Below are 22683 nucleotides of genomic sequence, written 5' to 3' on the forward strand. Positions count from 1 at the left end.
TATATATTAAAATGTATCTAACACAAATGTTTTATGAAAAATTATTTGTTAGTAAATTAATACGGTACTGGTATTGGTGATATTTTTATTTTGCTTGTGACTTCAGTGGCAGATAAGGATATTTGTTTTTTAATTTTATCATGACTTATATTTTTGGCAATATTGACTTGAGTCAATTTTCGGAAGTTTTTTGTTACTTTTCGTAATTATTTATGCTTTGTTAATGATTAAAAAGTTCAAGTTCTTGATATTTAATTTATTCCATACTCAAGTCTTCGAAAAAAATATTTTTATTTCATGTATAATAATACACGTACATGTTTTTCATTAAAATATAGTATTAAAAGTTTTAAAGAACCAAAAAGCCTTAGATTTTCTGAAATTAGTTGTTCGATTTACAGAAAATAATTTAAAAAATGCACATGGAAATAATGACAATATTTGCTTAGAAAAAGGTGAATTACGAAACGACTGATAGATATTTTTATAATAACAAATAACGTTTACTATATATATTGCAATTACTGTTATTTATGATATTATGTATACATACATACATAATACATGTATATATTAATACTTTCTGTTAAAATGTAGTGTGTGTGTTTCTATTCTCTACATTAAATACTTGACTTGAATGATTGTGTATAACAAATAACGGTTTTAATATGGTTTCACTTATTATTCAGTTTATCTTTTAGATTGTATATATAATAATCAAACTTGTAATCAAAATTACTTTTTTTACTATATTTACGTCTTGATGCACATTATTTTTTCTAAGTTAACGTCTTCATGTACATTATAGAAGAAGGGGTCGAAATGTCCAGTAAATTTAAGGGGTCTTAGTGTCTTAGGGTCTAAGTGTCATGGATCGAGATGTCTTAGGGGTCGAGGTGTCCAGGGGTCGAAGTGTCAATGGGTCGTGATGTCATACACTCAAAATATGTAATTAATTGCTAAAAGGCTTTGACACAATGCCATGTATTGAATTGAATTTTTATTTGATTTAACAAATCAGATTTGTATGCAGTTTGTTCAATAGGTATAGGAAAGGAAATGCCGTTCTAGAAAAACCAATCCTTGTTTCTGTCTTGAGGGACTTCGATCTCGACCAGCCGGAATGTCCTGACACAGAATTTCAGAAACTATTTAGACAAAACCCTGAACTTTTAGACACGTTTCGACAGACAAAAGCATTTACGCTCGTCAAACCAAAAGAGGGTAAAGTGATTGATTTGGCGAACACACCTGATTCAGAACTCTGTGAAGAATTTCTTCAAGGCAGGAATGAGATGAAAAAGTACTTGACTAACAATACCAAGCCGTTACGTGCTGCGTCAAACAAGACAATTAATGGAATCGGTATTTTTGACATCTCTTAATATTACGTCATTCGTTTTGAGAATTACTGCTTGAATCATACATATTCGATCATTCCTATATGCCTAAATTCATTTGGGGTAAAGTTTTCATATCTTTTAAAAGTTTTTAAAGATACAACGTAATGTTTACAAAGCAATAATAATTTTAAAACTTCCCGTAGGACGGATAATATATAGCAACATAAAAAGGCATCTTACGACGCCTTATATGTTTCAGTGTTGGCAGAAAATATTCGAAGAACAGTCAAGCACGTCAATGATGACGATTTAAGAATGCTTTCGAAATCCTTATCAGAAATACTTAAAGAAAAGAACGATGTTATAAAACAATCAGCTTTAGAAACATATAAAACTGAGATGAGAAAAAAATGGCCTCTACCGATTCAACCAGAAACGTTAATGGGACTTCATGAAATGGAAAAGAATGCTGCTGTGGAACATATTTATGAAAAGTGTTTCACTATTTCCGGAAGCATTGAAGTAGATGAAAAGGAGTTCAAGGTACGGAACTCAACATTTGCATGTATTATTTATATAAATCATGTATTATAAAAACTTTGGCTAAGGTACCACCTTCCGAACTTCGTAAGAGAAATAAAGCGGCTGTTTTCTTCCTGTCTTGTTTTTTTATAAAATACTTTTTCGCAATTCATAATATGTGATACAAATGGAGAGATATATGAAACCTGATATTAGATATCCGTTAGCTAATACTACAATATCCATCATTTGTAAATATTAACGCTTATACTGAAAGTGTATCGTAGTTTTCTAATAATGCATATTTAAAGAGACTATATGTTTAATCAAGGTTACCACACATATGTATATAATTATGCTTCTAAACCAAATTTCGAACATCGAAGAATATGTGAAATATGTACTGCAAACATTCGTCCACATTATATGTAATCCCGAAAATATACGCATTCATTTCTTATTTAAAAATTTGACTTAGACTTTATTGAAAATAAATTTCTAATAACCTCCTTTTATTACTTGAAATGTGTATTCGGTAATATTTTTACGAGTAGCGCTTTTTGGAACTTACAATATTGATAAATCTTCATTTGAGCATTATATTTATGATATAAAACCATAAAAATGGAGTTACATGATCTTGAATAATTTCACCAATAGCAAAAGTTACCTTTCTACAACGATCTTTCCGATCGCCAATTTGTGAACCGTCATACGAAGGACAATTTCATTACATGGTATAGATAATACTGCCTGACATAAAAAACGTAACTGGCGTTTACAATTTATTCTTGGCTGTATGCAGATCCTCTTTTTATAAATTTTCTCAATGGAATTATGTATTTTTCAGGTTGATATAGAAAACATGTTTAAAGAGATGCAAAAAGACAAATGCAAAGAAGCTCTCCAGTCTGCAGTATCTGAAATCGGACAAAAACTTCGGAAAGAGGAGTACTTTGAAGATTGGGGAGAAACATGTTTTCATTATGATTATGATAAAGCGGAAAAGGCTTATAGAGAATGTACAAACTTAGGCCCCGAGGTAATATTTTTATATAATATGCTTACATTATTAGTTATTCATCAATGATAAAGCATTTAAAGTCACACTAGCACAAACAAACTATATGGACATGTTGTTTATAACATTGAATAACGGAGACAGCTAAAGATATTCAGTTAAATTGTAATGCCTATCAGAATATGATATACACGTTAAATACTAACCGTCATACAGCAACAACTTGCCTATCTCATTTGAATTCAATATCTAAAACAGCTTACAGGTATCGAAATATGATTCAATATAAAAATTGTTTTAAGACAACAAAGAAACACTGTCGGCATTTGACAAAAAATCAACCTTTATCAAGGATCATGGTGTTGGGTTAATAGCAGGGCACCGCAAATGTCGGGCAGTATAGGCCAAAATGTTAATGTGTTTGAGTAATCAAAGTTAATCTTTTAATAAGCTTTAAGGGTAATGACCCAATCAAAAATCTTGTCTGAGAAATGCTTTATTTTAGTTTCCCTTTGATACTTTATGACATCGAAGGTGAAAACATTTTTCTCCCTAAGTGCATGACTCATAAAACTTGTATATATATTTTCTACTGGATAATCCTGTATGCCAAATGTTAAGGCATAGTATTTATCAACAAAAAGATACGAATTTCCTATGAGTGTGCATAAAACACGTGTCACACATTTGAAAACAAATGTACACAACTTTTCACAATAGTAATATGACGACGTGTTATGTATAACACCAAATCGCCTACCTCAAGGTCAAGATCACACTTTGAAGTCAAATCACAAAATGGTCTGTTAAAGGGAATATTTTGTGTTCAGTCCATAACTTTTTAAAAGATCAAGAGATTTTGAAATTACTTTGCACAAATTATGGAAATCTATGTGTCATACCAAACACGCGGACTCCTACCTTCAAGGTCAAGGTCAAACTTATAGGTCAAAGCTGAACATGGTCTTTTATATGGAACATTTTGTGTCTAGTCCATACTTCTCTGATCGTGCAAGTCCACGCAAATAAAATGTAATTGCTGAATCGCACACATTACTTGATCGATGAAAAATTATGAACCGGACATGAACTACACCGTGTAACAGACCAAACCATGTCTTTATATTTTATTTGTCACATTTTGTGGCTTTAAAATATTGATCACAGCTATACAAATATATTTATGTTGACACATACACAGGAGTGATTTAAACATATTTCTTTTACGAATTTTGTTAATTGCATAACCTAGCATTATTCAAAATTTTGCACAGAAACTCCGGATCAATTATTCAATCTTTTGAAACAGCACAGTTTTTGTGCTTTATGTAGCACATCTCTTAGGACGTTGGTAATTTTGTTACAAATTTTTGTTATATCATAATTAGCGGAATACTCTTGTATGTAGTTTATCTTATGTATTATCTTATACATATCATCGTAAAGCATCATATAATATGGCTGTGCAAATACATAACAATGGCCAACTCTTCCACAATTTTTAAAAAATATTTTTTCAGCCTAGAATTTTGAACAACGATGTAATAAATTTCCACGCATTGATATCTCGTTTAGGGCACACGCATGTTTTTCAAAAGGGGACCGCTTATCAACGTGTCATATTGAAGGTTCAATGCTAACCGCTGTATTGACACATCAATGGATGTTTCTATATTCAATATATCACCATTTATGTTTACCATGATGAAATTTTGAATTTTACTTAAGCCAGTGCTAGGGGACATGGACGGTATCTTGCTCCTTCCAGTACCGTCAATTACGGGCTCAATCAAACCAAGCTTGCAATATTTTCAATTTTAGGCGTTCTTTACGGATTCCTTTTTGGTCCAGTTGATAGGAGTAGCCAAATCACTGTAAATGATGCATGTACATGATGTAGCTGCGGTGTGATTTCTGATATGATAATATACTATATATAATACAAAGCACTGGTAAATGATACACAGTAATGCTATACAGGTTCAAGTAATTGAAAAATGACCAAGCACCAAAACATTCTACTAAACTCTAATGAATAGGTCAGTATAAGGTGCATAATTATTTGTTTCTTAGTTTGACGTTTGAAGTAATATACATTTAATTTAAATTTTAAAATCTGAAAAAACATAAAAAATACAAATTAATATTCACCAATATATCGTACAGATAAGCCAATGTTTAAAAATGCCATTCATCAAATAATGCACTTTCGTAACAAATGTCATGACTTACAGCTTTTCACCAGCACATTTTAACACAATGGTGGTCTGAAATATTTGTTGTTAGACTTGTAAAAATGTCTTATTTGCAGAGTCAAATTAAACAAAAATAAAAGATTCGGGAATGAATATGAGTGTACACATCATAGTTATTTGTCTTAATTGAAGAGATATTGTGATCATTTGTATGAAGTACAGATCCTATCGTTTCGTTCGAAATAGGTTTTGTTTGTTCGTTTGTTTTGGGTTTTACGTCACATCGACACAGTATAGGTCATATCGCGACGTTCCAGCTTTACTGGTGGAGGAAGACCTCAGGTGCCCTTCCGTGCATTATTTCAGGCACGAACGGGCACCTGAGTAGAACCACCGACGTTCCGTAAGCTAGCTAGATAGCTTCCTCACATGAAAGAATCCAAAGTCCCTGTCGGGATTCGAACCCACAGCGGTGAGGGGCAAGTGGTTTGAAGTCAACGACCTTAACCACTGGGCCACGGACGGCCCTCGAAATAGGTAATAAAAGCGGGACGAGCCCTCGTTTCAGTTCCTGCAATTTATTTAATGTTGTTAAAAATCTAAATGAAAAAGCTTGTAACAACAAACATACGATACAATAATTGTGTCCCATATACACATGTTATGTAGAGAGATATCACCCCTTTGCAAAATCTGTAAATAAACAATCTCGGCTAAAGGGAATTGTTGCTCAAAAGGTGTTTTTTAAGTTCATCCACTTGAGTTAAAGTTGAAAAAGTTATAAAATGGAAAAAAGCATAAATTTTTATTTTACTCTGTTTTTATTTTACTCTGTAGAAATTGGATATTTGGCAAAAATACAATGAAGAAATGAAGACTACTAAAGAGCTCATAAAGCAAAAAGCAAAAGTAAGAGACATAGAAAAAACAGCAGCTGCTTCTGAAAAAGAGAACAAAGAAAAACTTGAAAAGCTAGCAAAGGAAAATGAAAAGCTTGAAGTTAAGAGAAAAGAATTTGAAAAGAGCCAAGAGAATGATCAAATCCTGCGTACGTCTTAATATCAGTAACATAGCTGACTTATTATATTCCTTTGAAAAACATCTATATACTTAAAGGGAATTGAATGTAAACTACCCGATTTTTTTTCCATTACACTTGCATTTCGTTACACTTTCGTCCATTTAATTTCCCTTTTACAAAGTATACGCACGTTGTTTAAAGAATTAATAAGATCTCCTTTTAGGGGTTGTAGCTTATGCATGTAGAAGGAGCAATAGGTAATGGTTTAAGGTATCTATTTGTATAATTTCAAATAGGTGCTGAAATTATATAATGAAATAATATTTTGAATGTTATTTTGATATTCAGTCTAATTTACACAGTAAGTAACATTACATTTCTTAAGCTTACTAAATTCATTATTATTCAATATTTTGAAATATCAGAAGTAAGTTTTTCCGTTGTTTTTATTGTCTTAAAATATCTGGTTGTTCACGTTTTATATTATTTATAATGTTTCAACTGTTTGAAATAATATAAACTGATCTATATTTTTCAATTCAACATGCAGAAGGGATATTAGGTGTTGGAAGGCTTCTGGTAGATTGTGGCAGAGGAATAACTGAAATGTATCGCAACGTTGCTATCGCTAATGGTAAGAGTATTATACTATAATTATGATGCATATTTTTCACGAAACAAAAATCCTTAATTAGTATATTTAAAAACTTTACGAAAAATTCATACATACAGTATTGAGTTGATAGTAGTTGTCTGTTTTTAACAACATTTACCATCTAGGGCATACACGAAAAGTCAAGTCATACTTTTTTTTGTTAATATCTAAATGCTTCTGTATTATCAAACTAACATTACCAAAAATATAGCAAACCCTGTTTTGAATTTATACTAGCAAAAATGCAAGATGGCTGCCACTTGGACCAATGTGTCATAATGACAACTGTGGAACAAATTTCCAAATTTCCTACACATTTATCAGAAATATTTATATATGGTAACTAACATAATCTCTTAAATTGAATGATCTAAAAATAATAGCCAATCAGAGCTAATTGCAATGGATGCTTCGGGCTCATCTACACTTAATATAAAAGAATACAATTTAAATAATAATTTCTGAATAAAAATATCCATGAAAATTCTATACTATACGAAAGCCTAATAATATAAAAAAACAGCTTAAATTAAAAAAAAACCTGTTAAGGTCTTATTACTCGAAAATAAAAGTGTTTTATGCAAAACAAGTGTATTATGCAAAACAAACGGCGTGGTAATGCGAATTAAAAGGTGTTATTACACAAAACAAAGGGAGCTTTAAAGTTAATTTAATACCAAATTAAGTTTAATTTCATTCTTTATATTGACAACTTAGCAAATAATCATTACCGTTGGCCATTTACAGAACATCGTGACAAATATGGCGGATAGTTTAACATGTGCAAACACTATAGCATACAATAATTAAAAAAAATCAATACAATATAAACATTGAGAAGTACTTACGTGTTCAGGAGACAGTTGCCACAACTGAAAAGCATTTTGAACAAAGTGAGCAAATTTAAGAATAAGCCCTTTACTAGTAGTTGACAATAAAGTCGGAAATGTCTCTAATTAGGTCATGAAATGTTTTTGACTTTTATATCAGTATAAACTACACAGCATAAAAAGGAAGTGGTATTCTGATTCAATTCTGAGTTATATATGCAAAGTTTACATTTGCAATCATTTCTATCAATGTACAAAAATCTTCCAGTTTCTTTTTATACGCCAAAAAGAATTTCGGCGTATATTGTCACACTTAGTCATCATGTTTTAATACCAATGTTTTGTATCCGCTCTGTATCTATTGAACTGATAGAAAGAAATTAAAACTATTTTGCAGAAATATTACTTATATTGATAAGGTGTGCAGAACACAAGTTTAAGGCGACAACAGACCCTTTTCGTGGTACTACCATAATGTGTCATTTAAACCAAGTCATTTAACTAATAATTGTTATTTATTTAAATTTTGTCCATTTAATGTCTTTGATCTTCATAAAAAAATAACATAATTGAAAAAATGCCTTTGTAAATACAGTGGAACCTGTCTAATCCGAACTCGTACGGACCAGACGAAAAGTTCGGATTAGAAAGGTTTCCGGATTAGAAAAGTTTCCGAATTAGAAGGTTTTTTTTTACATGTTTTTCATGTTATTTGCAAAATAGTTGAAGGAAAACGGGAATGCATTTAAAATTGCAATTTAGATATTTCATTTTTGCAGTCTCTTTTCGTACATTTTAATACATGTGAATTTATATATATAAAAAAAATAAATAAGCAAAAATATTATGTGTTCAAGGGTAAGTTAACCTACGATGTTAAGCAGGAGGCCGATACATGATGAGATATTCGTAACAGCATTTGTCAATTGTTGTTTACTCTTATCCGAGTCAGCGACTATCCGAATTCACTGACAGTTTCCATTACTTTTCATTACTCAATCACGTATCATTGAATCCAATACAAAGGACTAAAAGATATTTCTATTGCATTATATCAAAATATTTATAGAAGCTGACGAAAAACAACCAATTCAGCAATTATAGAAGATATTAAAGTAAGCTAATTGTAATGTTCACACCTTCGCAGATCATAAGTTTCACCCATTAATCGAGCGAAATAACACTTATCAGTTTGGTGTATGTTTACACCTGCAAGATATGCGATTATTTGTTATTTTGAATGAAGGTGTGACATTTGGCAAAATCTGTTCGGATCCGAGAGGTAAATTTTAGAGTAAAATATTTTTTTCAATTCAATCTTTATTTAGCAATCGGCATAAATATGCCTTGGGCCATTTACAAGTAAATAATTATAGAATATGGCCAAGACAAAATAACATATAAATGTACAATAATAATTCAAATGCATATGATTAATTAAACACATAACATATAAACATTACAATACAATGAAAATAAATTTACAATTAAGCACTGTTTGTCTGTAAAAATTCATTTAGCTCAATAGCCAATGTTCTTACTTTAAATGCCTCTTTAATATAAGTTGCTAATTTTACTTGAATAGTTTTATTATTATTATTCATTAATGCAACAAATTTATTAAGTGAAGGCCAAGATGTATAATATTTTGGAAGTAAATCTTTTCTGATATTATTATATTTTGGACAAATCAATAAAAAATGATATTCAGATTCAATCTGTTTCTGATTACAAAATAAACACAATCTTTCATTTCTCTCTATATTATTAAATCTACCAGTTTCAATTGCAAGATTATGCGAAGACAAACGGAATCTAGTTAACTGGATTCTAGAAATATCGTTGACAATATTATTAAGATAAGGTTCAAATTCTAACACATTTTTAAATTTTGCATAATATTCTAATTTGCGCATGGTATTTAAACTTGAACTCCATTCTTGAATATACTGGTCACGCAATCGTCTTTGTATAATAGAAAAATAATTCAAATTAGGATTAAATATATCAAATATATGTGAAAGACCTAGATTGCCAAGAGTTTGTTTAATTCTAAACACCCAATTATTAACATTTAATTGTGATAGTGTACATTGTTGTATAAAAATGTCACACAAAACAGAATTATTATTATTGTTCTTAAGTTTAATCCAATATTTAAAGGAAATAAGAACAAAAATTGAAAAAATCGTCCGAAATTCGGAGTAGACAGATTCCGGATCCGAAAGGTTTTTATACTATTAAAAATAGAACGAATAAAATCGGGACCGGACACTTCGTTCGGGTAAAAAAGGATTTCGGATTAGAAGGGTTCGGATTAGCAAGGCTCCACTGTAATTTATTTTGAACGAAAATTCTATTATCTTAAATCATCATGTCAATGTCATTATTTCTTTTTTTTTTTTCATCAATTTTTTTGGAATATAAACATAATTATAATATCTTTGGAACCGTGTCTCAGATTGTTTTCTATTTGTTCTCAAATGTCTTTCTATCTGATCTCAAATGTAAAACATTGAATACGACTTTTTTCACCATACATATTACGTAGATAAAGATAATTAAGCCCCTGATTAAGCAAACAAAAAATCCCTGACACGGTTCCCTCCATAAATGAATTCCCTATCATGTGCTTTAAACCGCATGTAAATTTCTTGACTATAAAAACAGTTATGCCGATTCAAAGTTAGTCCGACGCGTATCAAAGGAAGTGTCATAAATCGACTGTCCTCTCCCAGACCTCTACGTTTTCCGCTATATTATTGCAAAACATTCTGCCTGTTTATCGTGTATGAAATTCCGTTAAAATATAAAATAAAATTACGAAAAACTGAGCTCCTGGTAGACTTTTGAAGTCCGTGGTACGATGTACAATTAAGAATGTGATAATTATATATTTTTGTCCGACCAGTTCATACAAATGCATGACATAATTTAATAGAAATAAAAGGTATTACTCGATCAATATGATCTGACCTTCTTGACTTCTGTTATCCTGAATTTTAATCTATATGCACGGCACATATAGATTTAGTTTTTTGGGACATACAATCAGTTGTATTCGATTAACTGGCGGACAATATATTCAAAGCGTTCACTGAAAATATATTTACATATCTTCTTTATTTATTCTTTAAGAATTAATCATCCGAAGACTATCGTACAAATATTTTAGAAATTCGTGAGGGAAATTCTATTTTATTTTTAATTTAACCTATTGTACTCACGTTAAGGGCACACTCAATTTTTAACCTGAAGGACAATATGACGCTTTTCATTGAATGGCACTAACGTGTTACATTAAAGGTTCCATGATAACCGCCTTATGAACACATCTACAGATGTTTAAAAAATCTAAATGTTAAATGATGAATTCTGCTTAAGCCGGTGCGAGGACGCATGGACGGTAGCTTGCAGTTACCACTACCGTCCATGAACTCAATTAAATCGAGCCTGAAACATTTTCATTTTGCCGTGTTGGACTTTCGTTGAGGATTGTGTTTTTCTCTATTTTATGACTAAATGGCATTATAATGTGTAATGGAAGTAATAATATTTTTCCCTACATAAAATTTGATAACGGTTTATGTTGTTGAAAACAGTCCCTACATAGGACATTACTAATTCTGTAAAATGTCTTAATCTGAATATATGTACATAAAGTAAGAAAAAAAAAACTATTACATTTTTGCTGAAGAAAAAATGTAATACAACCTTTCAAGAATATATTAAATAGAAAGGTATAGCTTATTTTTATAGAAATAATGGATACACGTACTTAATTTGAAATTTGGCTCGTATTTAAACTGTAACCGAAATCTGGGTATATACTGTAACAAAGTCGATTAAAAGTCGCACGGTTTATACTGTAACTCTGCAAAATTCCCCTAGCTCTATACTGTAACATTGTTTATTTTTTCAAACGCATTTGACGATCAGGAAAATAAGTTCAACTGGTCGTTTACTTTTATAAACGTTTCTAAACTCAAAGGACTTTTTGTAGGCTTATTTTTTGTAGGTATTCTTACATTATGTCCGAACTGGAGAAAAATGCGTTGTTCTCTTGATTCAAATTTTCAAACTGTCAAATTTGCATAATAATGAGCCAATTTAGAGATAAATCTGCGGTGCATGAGGAAATATATGACTAGATACCGGATCCCGTTCCTTACAGTCTAAGCACAAAAACATCTGTTAGAAACTAAACTACTTGTAGTGCGGACTGGAATAAAAATCACCAACCTGCCTTCCCCACAAATAATCCTCCATCTTAAAAATTGTATACTGTAGCCTAAAAACGCGATACTGTAACACGTTCCCTACGGTGTTGCTGTTTATTACTTATACGACGATTTAGTAAAAAAGCAGATAAATTATTAAACACATATAATGATAATAAGATCTTATTGAAAATTTAATTCTTCAGGCAGTGCAAGGTGTGTGTAAATTGTATTCGCACGAACTTTTCGTGAACGTAATTCATAGTCGTTAATTGATAATGTAAAAATGGCAGCCTTCAATAGAAAGTCAAATTTACTTAAGTGAACATGCATTTCAAACAGACACTGAACATGTATTGCGTCATTATTATATGTATAACGTTTTGGACATCAAACTTGGTAAGTTTTCTTATTTAATTAAATATTCTTTAAAGCAACGGTCGTTACTTTTTTTTAATTATTTCTAGTTGTGTGTGGGGGAAGGGGGTTCGACACTGAATACCAAGTTATTATTATTATTGTTGTTGTTGGTTTTTTTATTTATTTATTTATTTTTTTTGTAGAAGATATTTAACAAGACAAGATAGAAAATATTAACTTTATCTTTTTTTGTTACTGCATACTGTTACAACTGTTAGAAAAGCCTTTCCAGCACATTTGAATCGCAACCCGAGACATGCGTAAATGTGAAACTTTTATCAATCTACAAGGCTGGATTTCGACATTCGATGGTATGACACACATACGCTTCGGCTGTGGAGCTTAAATCGCCTTTAAAATCCAAATAAAATGTATATTTTTCATTCCGATATACATATATATAAATAAGCGTTTTAAAGAAAAATCTAATTTCAAAGTCTGTAATAATAGACAAGATAAAATTCCACAAACCTTCTGTCAAAGTCACCATGTATTTTATTCGATTTCCAATATTTTCAGATAATCCTGTTGTCACAGAAGATATTATTCTCTACGATGATGGTCAATTTTAAACGTCAACAACAATATAAACAACGCAACAGGCGACATAAACATCAAATTACAAATTACAAAATCTTTCGAAAAATTCAAAATTGGCTCCCAAGCTTTGCCGTATTCAAATCCGCCGCGCTTTGAATATGGGAACCAACATATTACCGAATGACTCCGACTACAGCCGGACTGGTTCTCATTTTCAAAGCGCGGCACTTAACACCAGTCCTGTCTTGGTACTTGTACGCACATAATAATAGATTCTTGGTTCTACTAGTTACGGTGTTTTTGTCTTGTGGGAATACGTTGTAATTTATATTACACATTCCCTGATATCCTGTTGTTCGTTGATAATTGATGACGTCATGGTGCATCTGTTTACTGCATAAGCATTTTGTGAAAATGGCTTTTTTCATTGAACAGCTTCCTGTTACAAGTTCAAATTGCTATGAAACTATATATTCATCATGTTTTAAATTTAGCACAAATGTTGACTGGTCCATAGCCTTAGTTTAAACTTTATTTATTCAATAAATTATACATAAATGACATTTACAAATATTGCACAACAATGCAATTCAGCCTGGATTGGAAAATAAGTAAAACAATTCTATATCAATTCCTCTCCAGTAAAAGTAATTTTCAAGATAAAGATACAAACATGTTGCGGTTAGATGTAAGCTCTTTGAATGTACAACAAAGGATTAGAGAATAATTGATTGTTGAATTATCACTATAGAGAAACTAAGGTAAATTATGGTGAAATGCTAAAAGAAAGGAAGAATGTAAGGAAAGGTATGATTGAATATATCGGAGTTTAATAAATAAGGTTAACATTAAGGAAATATGAGCGTACGGAAAGACCAAGTTTATTCACAATGATAGTATTTCTTGCAAAAAGCGCTTTGATTGTGTAATGAATTTTTGGACATTCTGAAAGAGGATTTTGTTTTCATCAGAAGAGAGATGTTCGTTGCTGTAAAAGAGATTATTTACTGTAGCCGGACAATTTAAATATTAGTGAGAAATCTTTCGCATATATTTCTGTATTTGGTACATTGCAATAAGAAATGAGATACAGTTTCTCTCATTCCGCATGTGCATGTTGGACTTTCCACAATAGACCTTCTGAATAGATCCTCATTCAATGAACTACATCCTAATCTTAATCTTGTGTGAAGGATTTGATCTTAACGTGTGCCTGTATTATAGTAAGACGGTGGTCTTTTGATATTCGGGGTTATTTTGACTTGAATGAGTTTAAAGTTGGACTAGATCGAAAAGTTTCAGGAAGAGAATTCCAGGTGCGAATAGTAGAAATGAGTAGGTAGAAATGATTTTGAGCATAAATGTGTTCTGGTTGGCCCATAGCCTTTGTAACGGCATGCTCAATCTGAAATTTTCTGTTACCATTGAAACGAGGGGACATCTCAAAATTGCCAAATATCACTATTTTGCGTTGATTTTTTCCATCAAAACTGATTTCAAAGTGCTGCAACTTCTCAATGGATTATATAGAGTGAAAGGCTTTTCAGCGTTGGTTACACGTTACCCTCCGATCGAACTGTGGCTAATTTTGTCCTTTTAAAAGTCCAAAATCTTCTACGCGATGATATTGTCGGCGGATAAAATATGATAACATATTTAACAACATTTCTCAAACAAAAACAAGTGTTTGGGATCTAAAAAGGGCGTTTTTTCACCATTGCAGTCGTCAAAAAGGTGATAGTGAATAGGTGTGAAAGGACTTCTTTATGAAGTAATGACTTAAAGACTGATTATGCGTTATGCTATTTACCTGCCGATATCGAGCCTGGTCATTAAATTTTGTTGCATATGAATCAAACACAATTTACAATAACTATGTTTTCATTTGCGCAGTAATGATATAAACTATTTGCAATACATTAATAATGCCTCTTTAAGGTGACTAGTGACTAGTAGGTTCATTAGGGTGTAAATACAGTTACTCTTAATTCTCTTGCATTATATCAATTACTTTAAACATGCCCCTATTGTAAAGAAATTTCTAATCTTAGTGTGACATAGTTTCAAAAATTGGTTAAATTTATTTATATCGGAACAGTTGTAAAAATAGCATGGATCAGTGCACATAACAAAAGGGAAGTCATGTGCGTATGGATAGTATAGCTATACTTACATAATCTTCACAGTTTTCGTTGCACGCTGGTCTTTCGCGTTAAATTACGCGTTTTTTGTGTTATAACACCTTTATTTGCATTATAACGTCATGCGTTTTGCGTAACTACGCCTTTAAGTGTGTCATTACGTTTTAAGTTCCTTTATAACGCCTTTTTTATGCGAGTACGCAATTTGATTCGCGTTGTAACGCCTTTCCAATATGTTGTTCTATTTCATTTGACACTATTTGGCTTTCATAATATGTTATTCTTCCTGAGAAATATTTTGCAATTTTATGTAGCAATAATATGACCGTGTGAAGTTGGAATCGCATACAAATAAATCAAATATGACATGTACAAGGGTAATGACATTGACCGTTATTGCGTAAAGAAAGAAGCTCAAATTTTAATAGTAACAATAATTCCAGTAAAAATGAAATATAGATCTAACAACAAAATGTGTAGGAGAATAATAATTATAATAATAATATTAATAATAGTAATAATGATAATAATAATAATAATAATAATAATAATAATAATAATAATAAATAATAATAATTAATAATAATGAATAGTTATACATTTGAATGTTACGAAAATCAAAATTTGAAAACCGGGAATACCCAATTTTCATCCATGCATTACTTTTGAAATTTCAGCGCAAGACCGGGATCGCCTCGAAGTTAATATATTCACTCCTCGAGGTAATAATATAAGAATAAGTGAAACTTTAAACTTTTTAGTTTTACTCACTGAATATAAAATTCAACACTTTTATAATGATAAAAAATAATTTAAGTTTCTTCTGGTAATAATTTGATGGCACGTAATATATTTTTTATCTTATTTTTAATTTTTGAAGGAGACAATACCTGTTACCGTAACTAATCGTTGATACTATTAATTACATTGTTTTGATACTTTGGTTATGCTAAAATAACAGGTTCAAATGTATTTCGTTTCACAAAAGCAAATTTCTGCTACAATACAAGACTCTTGTGTCTAAAGTTTTGTTCCATTTTTATATGTAAATAACACTTAAAGTTGATTATTTTAGAAAACAAAGGCCATATATAGGAAAATGTTTATTATTTTTTTATTGAATGACATACCCCTTTTATTGTGTATATCATCATCCGTAAGGTCCACATTCACATTAAAAATTGCCAACAGTAGTTTCCGTCAAACATTTACTATAGATACATTAAAGTAGTTCTTGTTTGTTTATTACAGTAAATATGTTAATAAATTTTGTTCTTTAGGATCAAGTGCCTCCATAGGTGGTAAGTTATTTTATAATTCGAATGGTGTATTCACAATGAAAATTGAGATTTACATCTATTCAGTTGTTTTCCTTTTTGATATGATATAAAACATCAGTGTAAATGTATTATTCTAGGAATCATTACCAAACATATATAGTTTTTCGTTTTGTATTATTTTTTATAATTATGTTTCGGGTTGTTTTGATTGACAACTATTTGCCGTTTTGTTTTATTTTATCTTATTTCGTGTTGTTTGGATTTTATAACTATTTGTCTATTGGTTTTTTAAGCTCACCTGAGCTAGCTTTTAGGATCGTTGAATGTCCGTCGTCCGTCCACACTTGTTCGTTAACACTCTAGTGGTCACATTTTTGCATCAATCATCATCAAACTTTGTCAGGATGCTTATCTAGGTAATAGCTCGAATGAGTTCGAACATGGGTCATCTCGGATGAAAAACTAGGTCACAGGAGCTAAAAATAGAAAAATCTCTAGTGGCTACTGTTTTGATCCAAATATCCTGGAAATTGGTCTGAAAGTTTGTTTTGATGATTTTTAACTCAAGTTTGAATATGGGTCACCTGGGTTCAAAAACTAGGTCACACCGCCCAAATATGGAAAAACCTTATTAACACTCTAGTGGTCACATTTTGACTCAATTATCATTAAACTTTGTCAGGATCCTTGTGTAGGTAATTGCTCGGAGGAATTCGAACATGGGTCATCTCGGATGAAAAACTAGGTCACAGGAGCTAAAAAAAGAAAAATCTTGTTAACACTCTAGTGGCTACTGTTATGATCCAAATATCCTGGAAATTGCTCTGAAAGTTTGTTTTGATGATTTCTAGGTCAAGTTTACCTGGGTCAAAATCTAGGCAAAACTGACTGCACAAATATAGATAATCCTTGTTAACATTAGTGGTCACATTTTTGACTCACCTATCATGAAACTTGATCGGAGAATGCTTATCTAGGTAATTGTAGGATGAGTTCGATAGGTCAGATGAGCGACGATCTAGGGTAATCTTGGCCTTCTTGTTAATGATAATTACTTGTCGTGTTGTTTTTATTAGATAATTGAGCTGATACTTTTATAAGTTTTATTTCTTTAATATATGATTTCAGGTGCTAGTTCCTGGGAAGCAAATCCCTCTGGTGGTAATGTCGTTGTTTTCTTTCTTCATCACTTTCAAAATAGCGTATAATATCCACTTTGGGAAGGCATTATAATTTATTTCCATGAATTAATAATAATTAAATTGATACAAGCGTTCCCTCCCATGATACATTAGGTAATACACTGCATTGCCGTCATGGCAAAAACTACCATGGCATTTGAATAATCTTTTTTTTTTTTGTGTAGTTGAATATTATTAAAATCAATCGTACGAATGTATTTATTTAATCATAAAAATATTCACACAATTCAATTGTATTGTCAGATTATATTTCTAACAAGAGATTACTATGTACCTCATTGCAACGATTTGTTTTTGGTTTTAGGTTCAGGATCAGGATCATCTTCTGGAGGTATAACAATTATTTGATTTTCTTTCCACATTAAACGTAAACTATGTTGGATGATTTCTGCCTTCGATGAAAACACGGTTATATGATCACTAATTGTGTTTTCGACTCGGGCTCTTAAGGGCGCCAGCACGACAAATATAGGGCGCCAATACGAAGAGTTCATCCCGCCGACAAGATAGTTCTTCATAAGATCACCCCTATTAAATATGATTATGTCGCTTTAAATGTATCGTTTGGTCGTGTCGGCGTCCACAAAAGTCGAAATCAATGTCGGAGCAATGTGTCACGTGATTTCAGTAGCGCTAAAAAAACATCGGTGACTATTCATAGTAACGTCCGTCCTTTTAGCTTTTAGTTTAGTGATTGATGATCATGAAATCCCTTATACGGTCATTGTCACTGTACCTATGCTCAGGCATGTAAAGAAGTTACCAGTTCCTTGTAAAAATCAAGGTAACAAATACTGGTAAACTATCTGACAACATGCCAAGAAAAGATGCAGTGGCTTAACTGTTCTCTGGTAAAATTCAATGTGTGAACCGTGCTATAGAATGTAAACTATCATCACAACCATCCCCACCATTCATAGTAAATGTTCGCTGTATAACAACTATATTGCCCTTTCTCCAGACATAAGTGTTCTTTTTAGATTATCTTCTGTGATCACTTTATTTTTTTGCCGATCAAAAATATAAATTACCCCACACACTTGGTGCTTAAGTCAAATTTTTTCAAGGCCTATTGGAACTTAGTCTTTCTGCATGTTATCTGAGTATACAGTTTAGTAACTTTCATTAACAATGTATTGTTTCAGGAGCAAGGTCCTCGTCCCCGACTGCTTCGTCTAAAGGTATAACATTTATTTCAGTTTTTCCTTCTTTACTATTTAATATGTATAAAGCTTCATTAGATATGATAAGATATCTAACATCAAACTACAACCTGTAAGAGAATTATTCATCTTAAGATGATAATGTTCTTAATATAACTAACTGATTATGACACGAATTGACCATTTTAGTATTTGAATTCCAGTATTTAGTTCATCATATCTAATTTAGAAATTTTACAAACATTTATCATTTTACATCTCAATATATATGGGTTTGAAAACAAGCATAACACATACCGGTAGATAATTTCCTTTCCAAGTATTTAGTGTACACATTCAATTTAAATTCAGTTAAGGACATTAGTAACTTATTTTGACTACCTAAAAATTAAAAAAAATGGCAAAAAATAATAAAGCTTTATATGTGTGCTTTCATCAACTTTTCAGACACAGAATTGTAAAAATATGGACAAGAAAATGGTGACAAATAAAAATCGTTTATTAGCTCTACAGGAAAAACATTGTCATGATTGCTCTCTGATGTGTACATATTTCTCTTTATTACAGTGTATGTAAGAAATATAATTATCAATCTATGCCAATATAGACCTTGACCTTGAATAGAAATGGGGATATTTGGATACAATTTTCGTTACATAAGATTAATATTGACGTTTTTTTCCTTGGTGTTTGGGAATATTTTGTAAAAAAATACATTGACATTTTTTATGTAGTAATAGTTATATATGATATACTTTGTAAGTTACAGAATTATCATTGTAAGGATTATACACTCGAAAGTGAGTAAAAAGGGTAAATGATAGGTATTTATAAGACAAAGGATAAAGGATCACTTCATATAGTTCAGTCTTTTCATTTGATGATTGATGTCTACAATATCTTTCTATTTGCCTTGAATTATAAGACGAAAAGAATCATTTTTTACATAATTATAAGAATATTTTTCCTAAAGAAATTCATCTGCAAATTTACCTGCAAAAGGAAATCAGTGAAGAAAACTAATATTCTGAAATTCGCTATTTCTTAAATATTCTCTATCTAGAAAGTCAAGTTCTCCATTTTATTAAAATAATGCCTGCAAAAATAATAAGGAAGGCAATGTATCCGTTCTACAATGTAAGAAAAGGTAGTGAAACAATATCTTTCTTTTAATTGTTAATGATCTTGAGAATATACTTTAATAATACTCGTTAAGTTATTTTTTTTCTTCTGCTAAATGAAATGTGTTGCAAGCTATTTATGAATGATTGAAACTAAAGTACATGTACCAATAAAATGACAGAATGTTTCAATACAGAGAGTGTTTGTATAATCACTTTTTTGTTGTTTTTTATTATTGTTGTTGTTGTTTTTTGTTGTTTTTGTTGTTTTTCATACTCAAATGATGATAAATCAACAACATATTGCCATTTACTATGTCATGTGATGTATTAAATATTGTACTGATTAAACAGACATATGTAGAAAATTACCCCCAGACATGTGAAAGTTTCTTTTAAAGATATACTATGCTCATCCTTGAGCATAATATTTTAATTACATTGAAATTTATTAAATTCTTACTGAATATGTCTAACTTAGATACAAAATGAACTATGTATGGGAAGCTGCTTTCCCTATAACAGCTGAAGTCAAGTTGGTCTTTTCTGAGAAAACTGTCATTGTTAGGACTCTTTGACCACTTATAGTGAGTAAAACTTAAAACATAACATATCTACTCTGTGTGAAGTCAAAACATACTTATTTTATATATGCAAAGAGATTGTTTAGCAATTATAAATATTTTCTAATATCAAATTTGAGCATAGTATATCTTTAACTACACATAAGATCTTGTCTCTAATATGCATCTTGTTCAGATAGGTGCGTTCAAAAACATTTTTACAAGTCCATACATGTCCATTATAGTCATGACACATTTATTACACTCATTTGCAATTTTACAACATTGATTCATTGGTGAATGTTGGCTTTTGTATTCAATTTATCTATAAAAAAATATACCTGCTGCGATTTAATGTAGAATTAAAAATAATAATGTCATTATGCAGTACGTTGAAATCGATACAAGGATATGTGTATGGTATTGTATGATTGAAAGATGACGTATAATTGTAAATAAATTATATATTAATATTTTATAGAAAAATTATTAACGCTTGTATTTACAATTTTTTGAAACTAGTATGTCCAGTTGGTTACGAAAATTTAGGTGTTTGAATATCATTGGCATGTAGATAACGCACGAGCTTATATAAATGCATGCGAATTTCTTGACATTTTTTTTCCTTTATTTATTTTATATTTTAAGGCAATGTTAAGCGAATTATGTAATATAAACTTGATTTTGCTGAGGCGTTTAATTAGCTAAAGGTTTGTATAGCTTACACTATTTTATACACAAACATTTAATATAAAATATGTTTCTTTTTTTCAAATATATTTTTCATTTCATATTTAATATTATTTAGTATGGTTATCCTTCGCTTCGTTTTAGACTTTACATAATAGTAGATATTATTTGCTTTACTCTTAGAATTATTAATCTATTAACACAGTGACTCAGCTGGTATCAAACCGGTTTCGAATAAACACACTGTTTCATTTTGCCGTGTTTAAAGGATTATTTGGCCACGTTGTGATATTTTGCCATTTAGTAACCACCTGAACTATTGGATTTTCAACGAATGGTTAAAACAATTACACGAGTTCTCTGTTGCAATAAAAATGCAAACTATGAAAATACATTAAGCATTTTTGTTTTGTTTTGTGGTTGCTTTTTATTATCTATTACTGTATTTTTATTTGTTAAAATATCAGATTATTTGTCAAAATGGTTGTGGTAATAAAATTCGTTGTGGCTTATGTTGTTGCATTTATGTATTTTTCATAACTTCTTTCGCGGTTTTCTGTTCAATTCCTCTAACAATAAACTGACATTATGCTCACCTTAGTAATAATGATGTGTTGACAGGAAAGAAGACCCGACCTCAACTTGTTATTGCTATCTTTTTTATTGAATTCTGCATTCTTCGTCGCAACAATAATCAATAATCCACATAACTCGTGGACAATTCTATCACTATTTTTCAGAATATATATGTTATGTTCATTTGATAGAAAGACGGCGCATTTTTAATCCTGATCATTTCAAGTTAGGTTTTTTGTCAATCTTTTGAGATATGCTTAACTTGACCACAAAAAAAATGTGAATGATGTGTCTTTAACAAATTGTCGTTACTTATAAAGAGCGAATATTCAATACATTTGTATATAAAAATGTAAATGCACATTTGATAATCAATCATTTGATAAAGTGCTATCGGTTTAGATAGGGAAGTTAAGATTCGTAACTTATAGTGGATTTTGTATAACTTTGCATAGCCCCTCGAAGAATTGTCCAAACAACTTCTTCACAATATCTTGGCAGTAACAAGCATCTATGTTTTCCAACTGGTGTTGCTAAAGTACAGGTTAAACTGTTACGTGTTGTGACATGTTGATTTGCGAAAGTAAACACATAGATATCCGACTTCAACTTAAAATATAAATACAATTCAAATGGGGGGGGGGGGGGGCAACTTCATTTTAAAGTTGCACAGATCAGTCTGAAGTAGTATAGTGTAAAATTGCCGCTAGCTAAATAGAAATTCACCATATGACCTTTACAAAAGTGTTTGAATGACAAAATATGACCAAAAAAAAACAAACAAACAAAGCAAAAAAACAAACAAATCGAAAATAAACAAATTCATTTTTATTCATATTCTTTAATTAAGAATGAACTACTGAAGCATCCTGATGCCAATTTAACATGTTCTATAAAAAATTATAACTCCTACGAAGGAGATAAAAAAGCCTAATTAGGAGTTTGTATCTACGTCCTAAGTAGGAGTTTACAAGTCCTACGTATGAGTTTATAAGTCCTACGTAGGACTTCATTACTCCTACGTAGAAGATAAAAAAGTTTAATTATGAGTTAATAATTCGACTTTATATGTCCTACATAGGATATTATAACTCCAACGTAGGAGATAAAACGCCTAATTTAGAGTTTGCATCTCCTATGTAGGACTTTATAAGAAATGCATACAAAATGCTTTGCAAAT

The 22683-nt window shown here is 30.8% G+C and overlaps 1 protein-coding gene across 1 annotated transcript in view; it reads left to right on the forward strand.

Moving 5' to 3' along the window:
* The window catches only part of LOC132754992 (uncharacterized), a 56653-nt gene extending 35214 nt beyond the window's left edge, over positions 1-21439 (forward strand). The window contains exons 4-14 of the mRNA XM_060745768.1: positions 1022-1365; positions 1603-1886; positions 2716-2907; positions 5919-6129; positions 6653-6736; positions 15586-15630; positions 16189-16209; positions 17317-17349; positions 17695-17721; positions 18536-18571; positions 19001-21439. Of these exons, the coding sequence (XP_060601751.1) occupies positions 1022-1365; positions 1603-1886; positions 2716-2907; positions 5919-6129; positions 6653-6736; positions 15586-15630; positions 16189-16209; positions 17317-17349; positions 17695-17721; positions 18536-18571; positions 19001-19014 (1291 nt within the window). The 3' untranslated portion in view covers positions 19015-21439. The remainder of the gene's footprint in view (positions 1-1021; positions 1366-1602; positions 1887-2715; positions 2908-5918; positions 6130-6652; positions 6737-15585; positions 15631-16188; positions 16210-17316; positions 17350-17694; positions 17722-18535; positions 18572-19000) is intronic.
* Positions 21440-22683: the final 1244 nt, after the last annotated feature.

Source organism: Ruditapes philippinarum, unplaced genomic scaffold (genome assembly GCF_026571515.1).
Source record: "Ruditapes philippinarum isolate M1 unplaced genomic scaffold, ASM2657151v2 ctg99_1_1_1_1, whole genome shotgun sequence".
Lineage (NCBI taxonomy): Eukaryota > Metazoa > Mollusca > Bivalvia > Venerida > Veneridae > Ruditapes > Ruditapes philippinarum.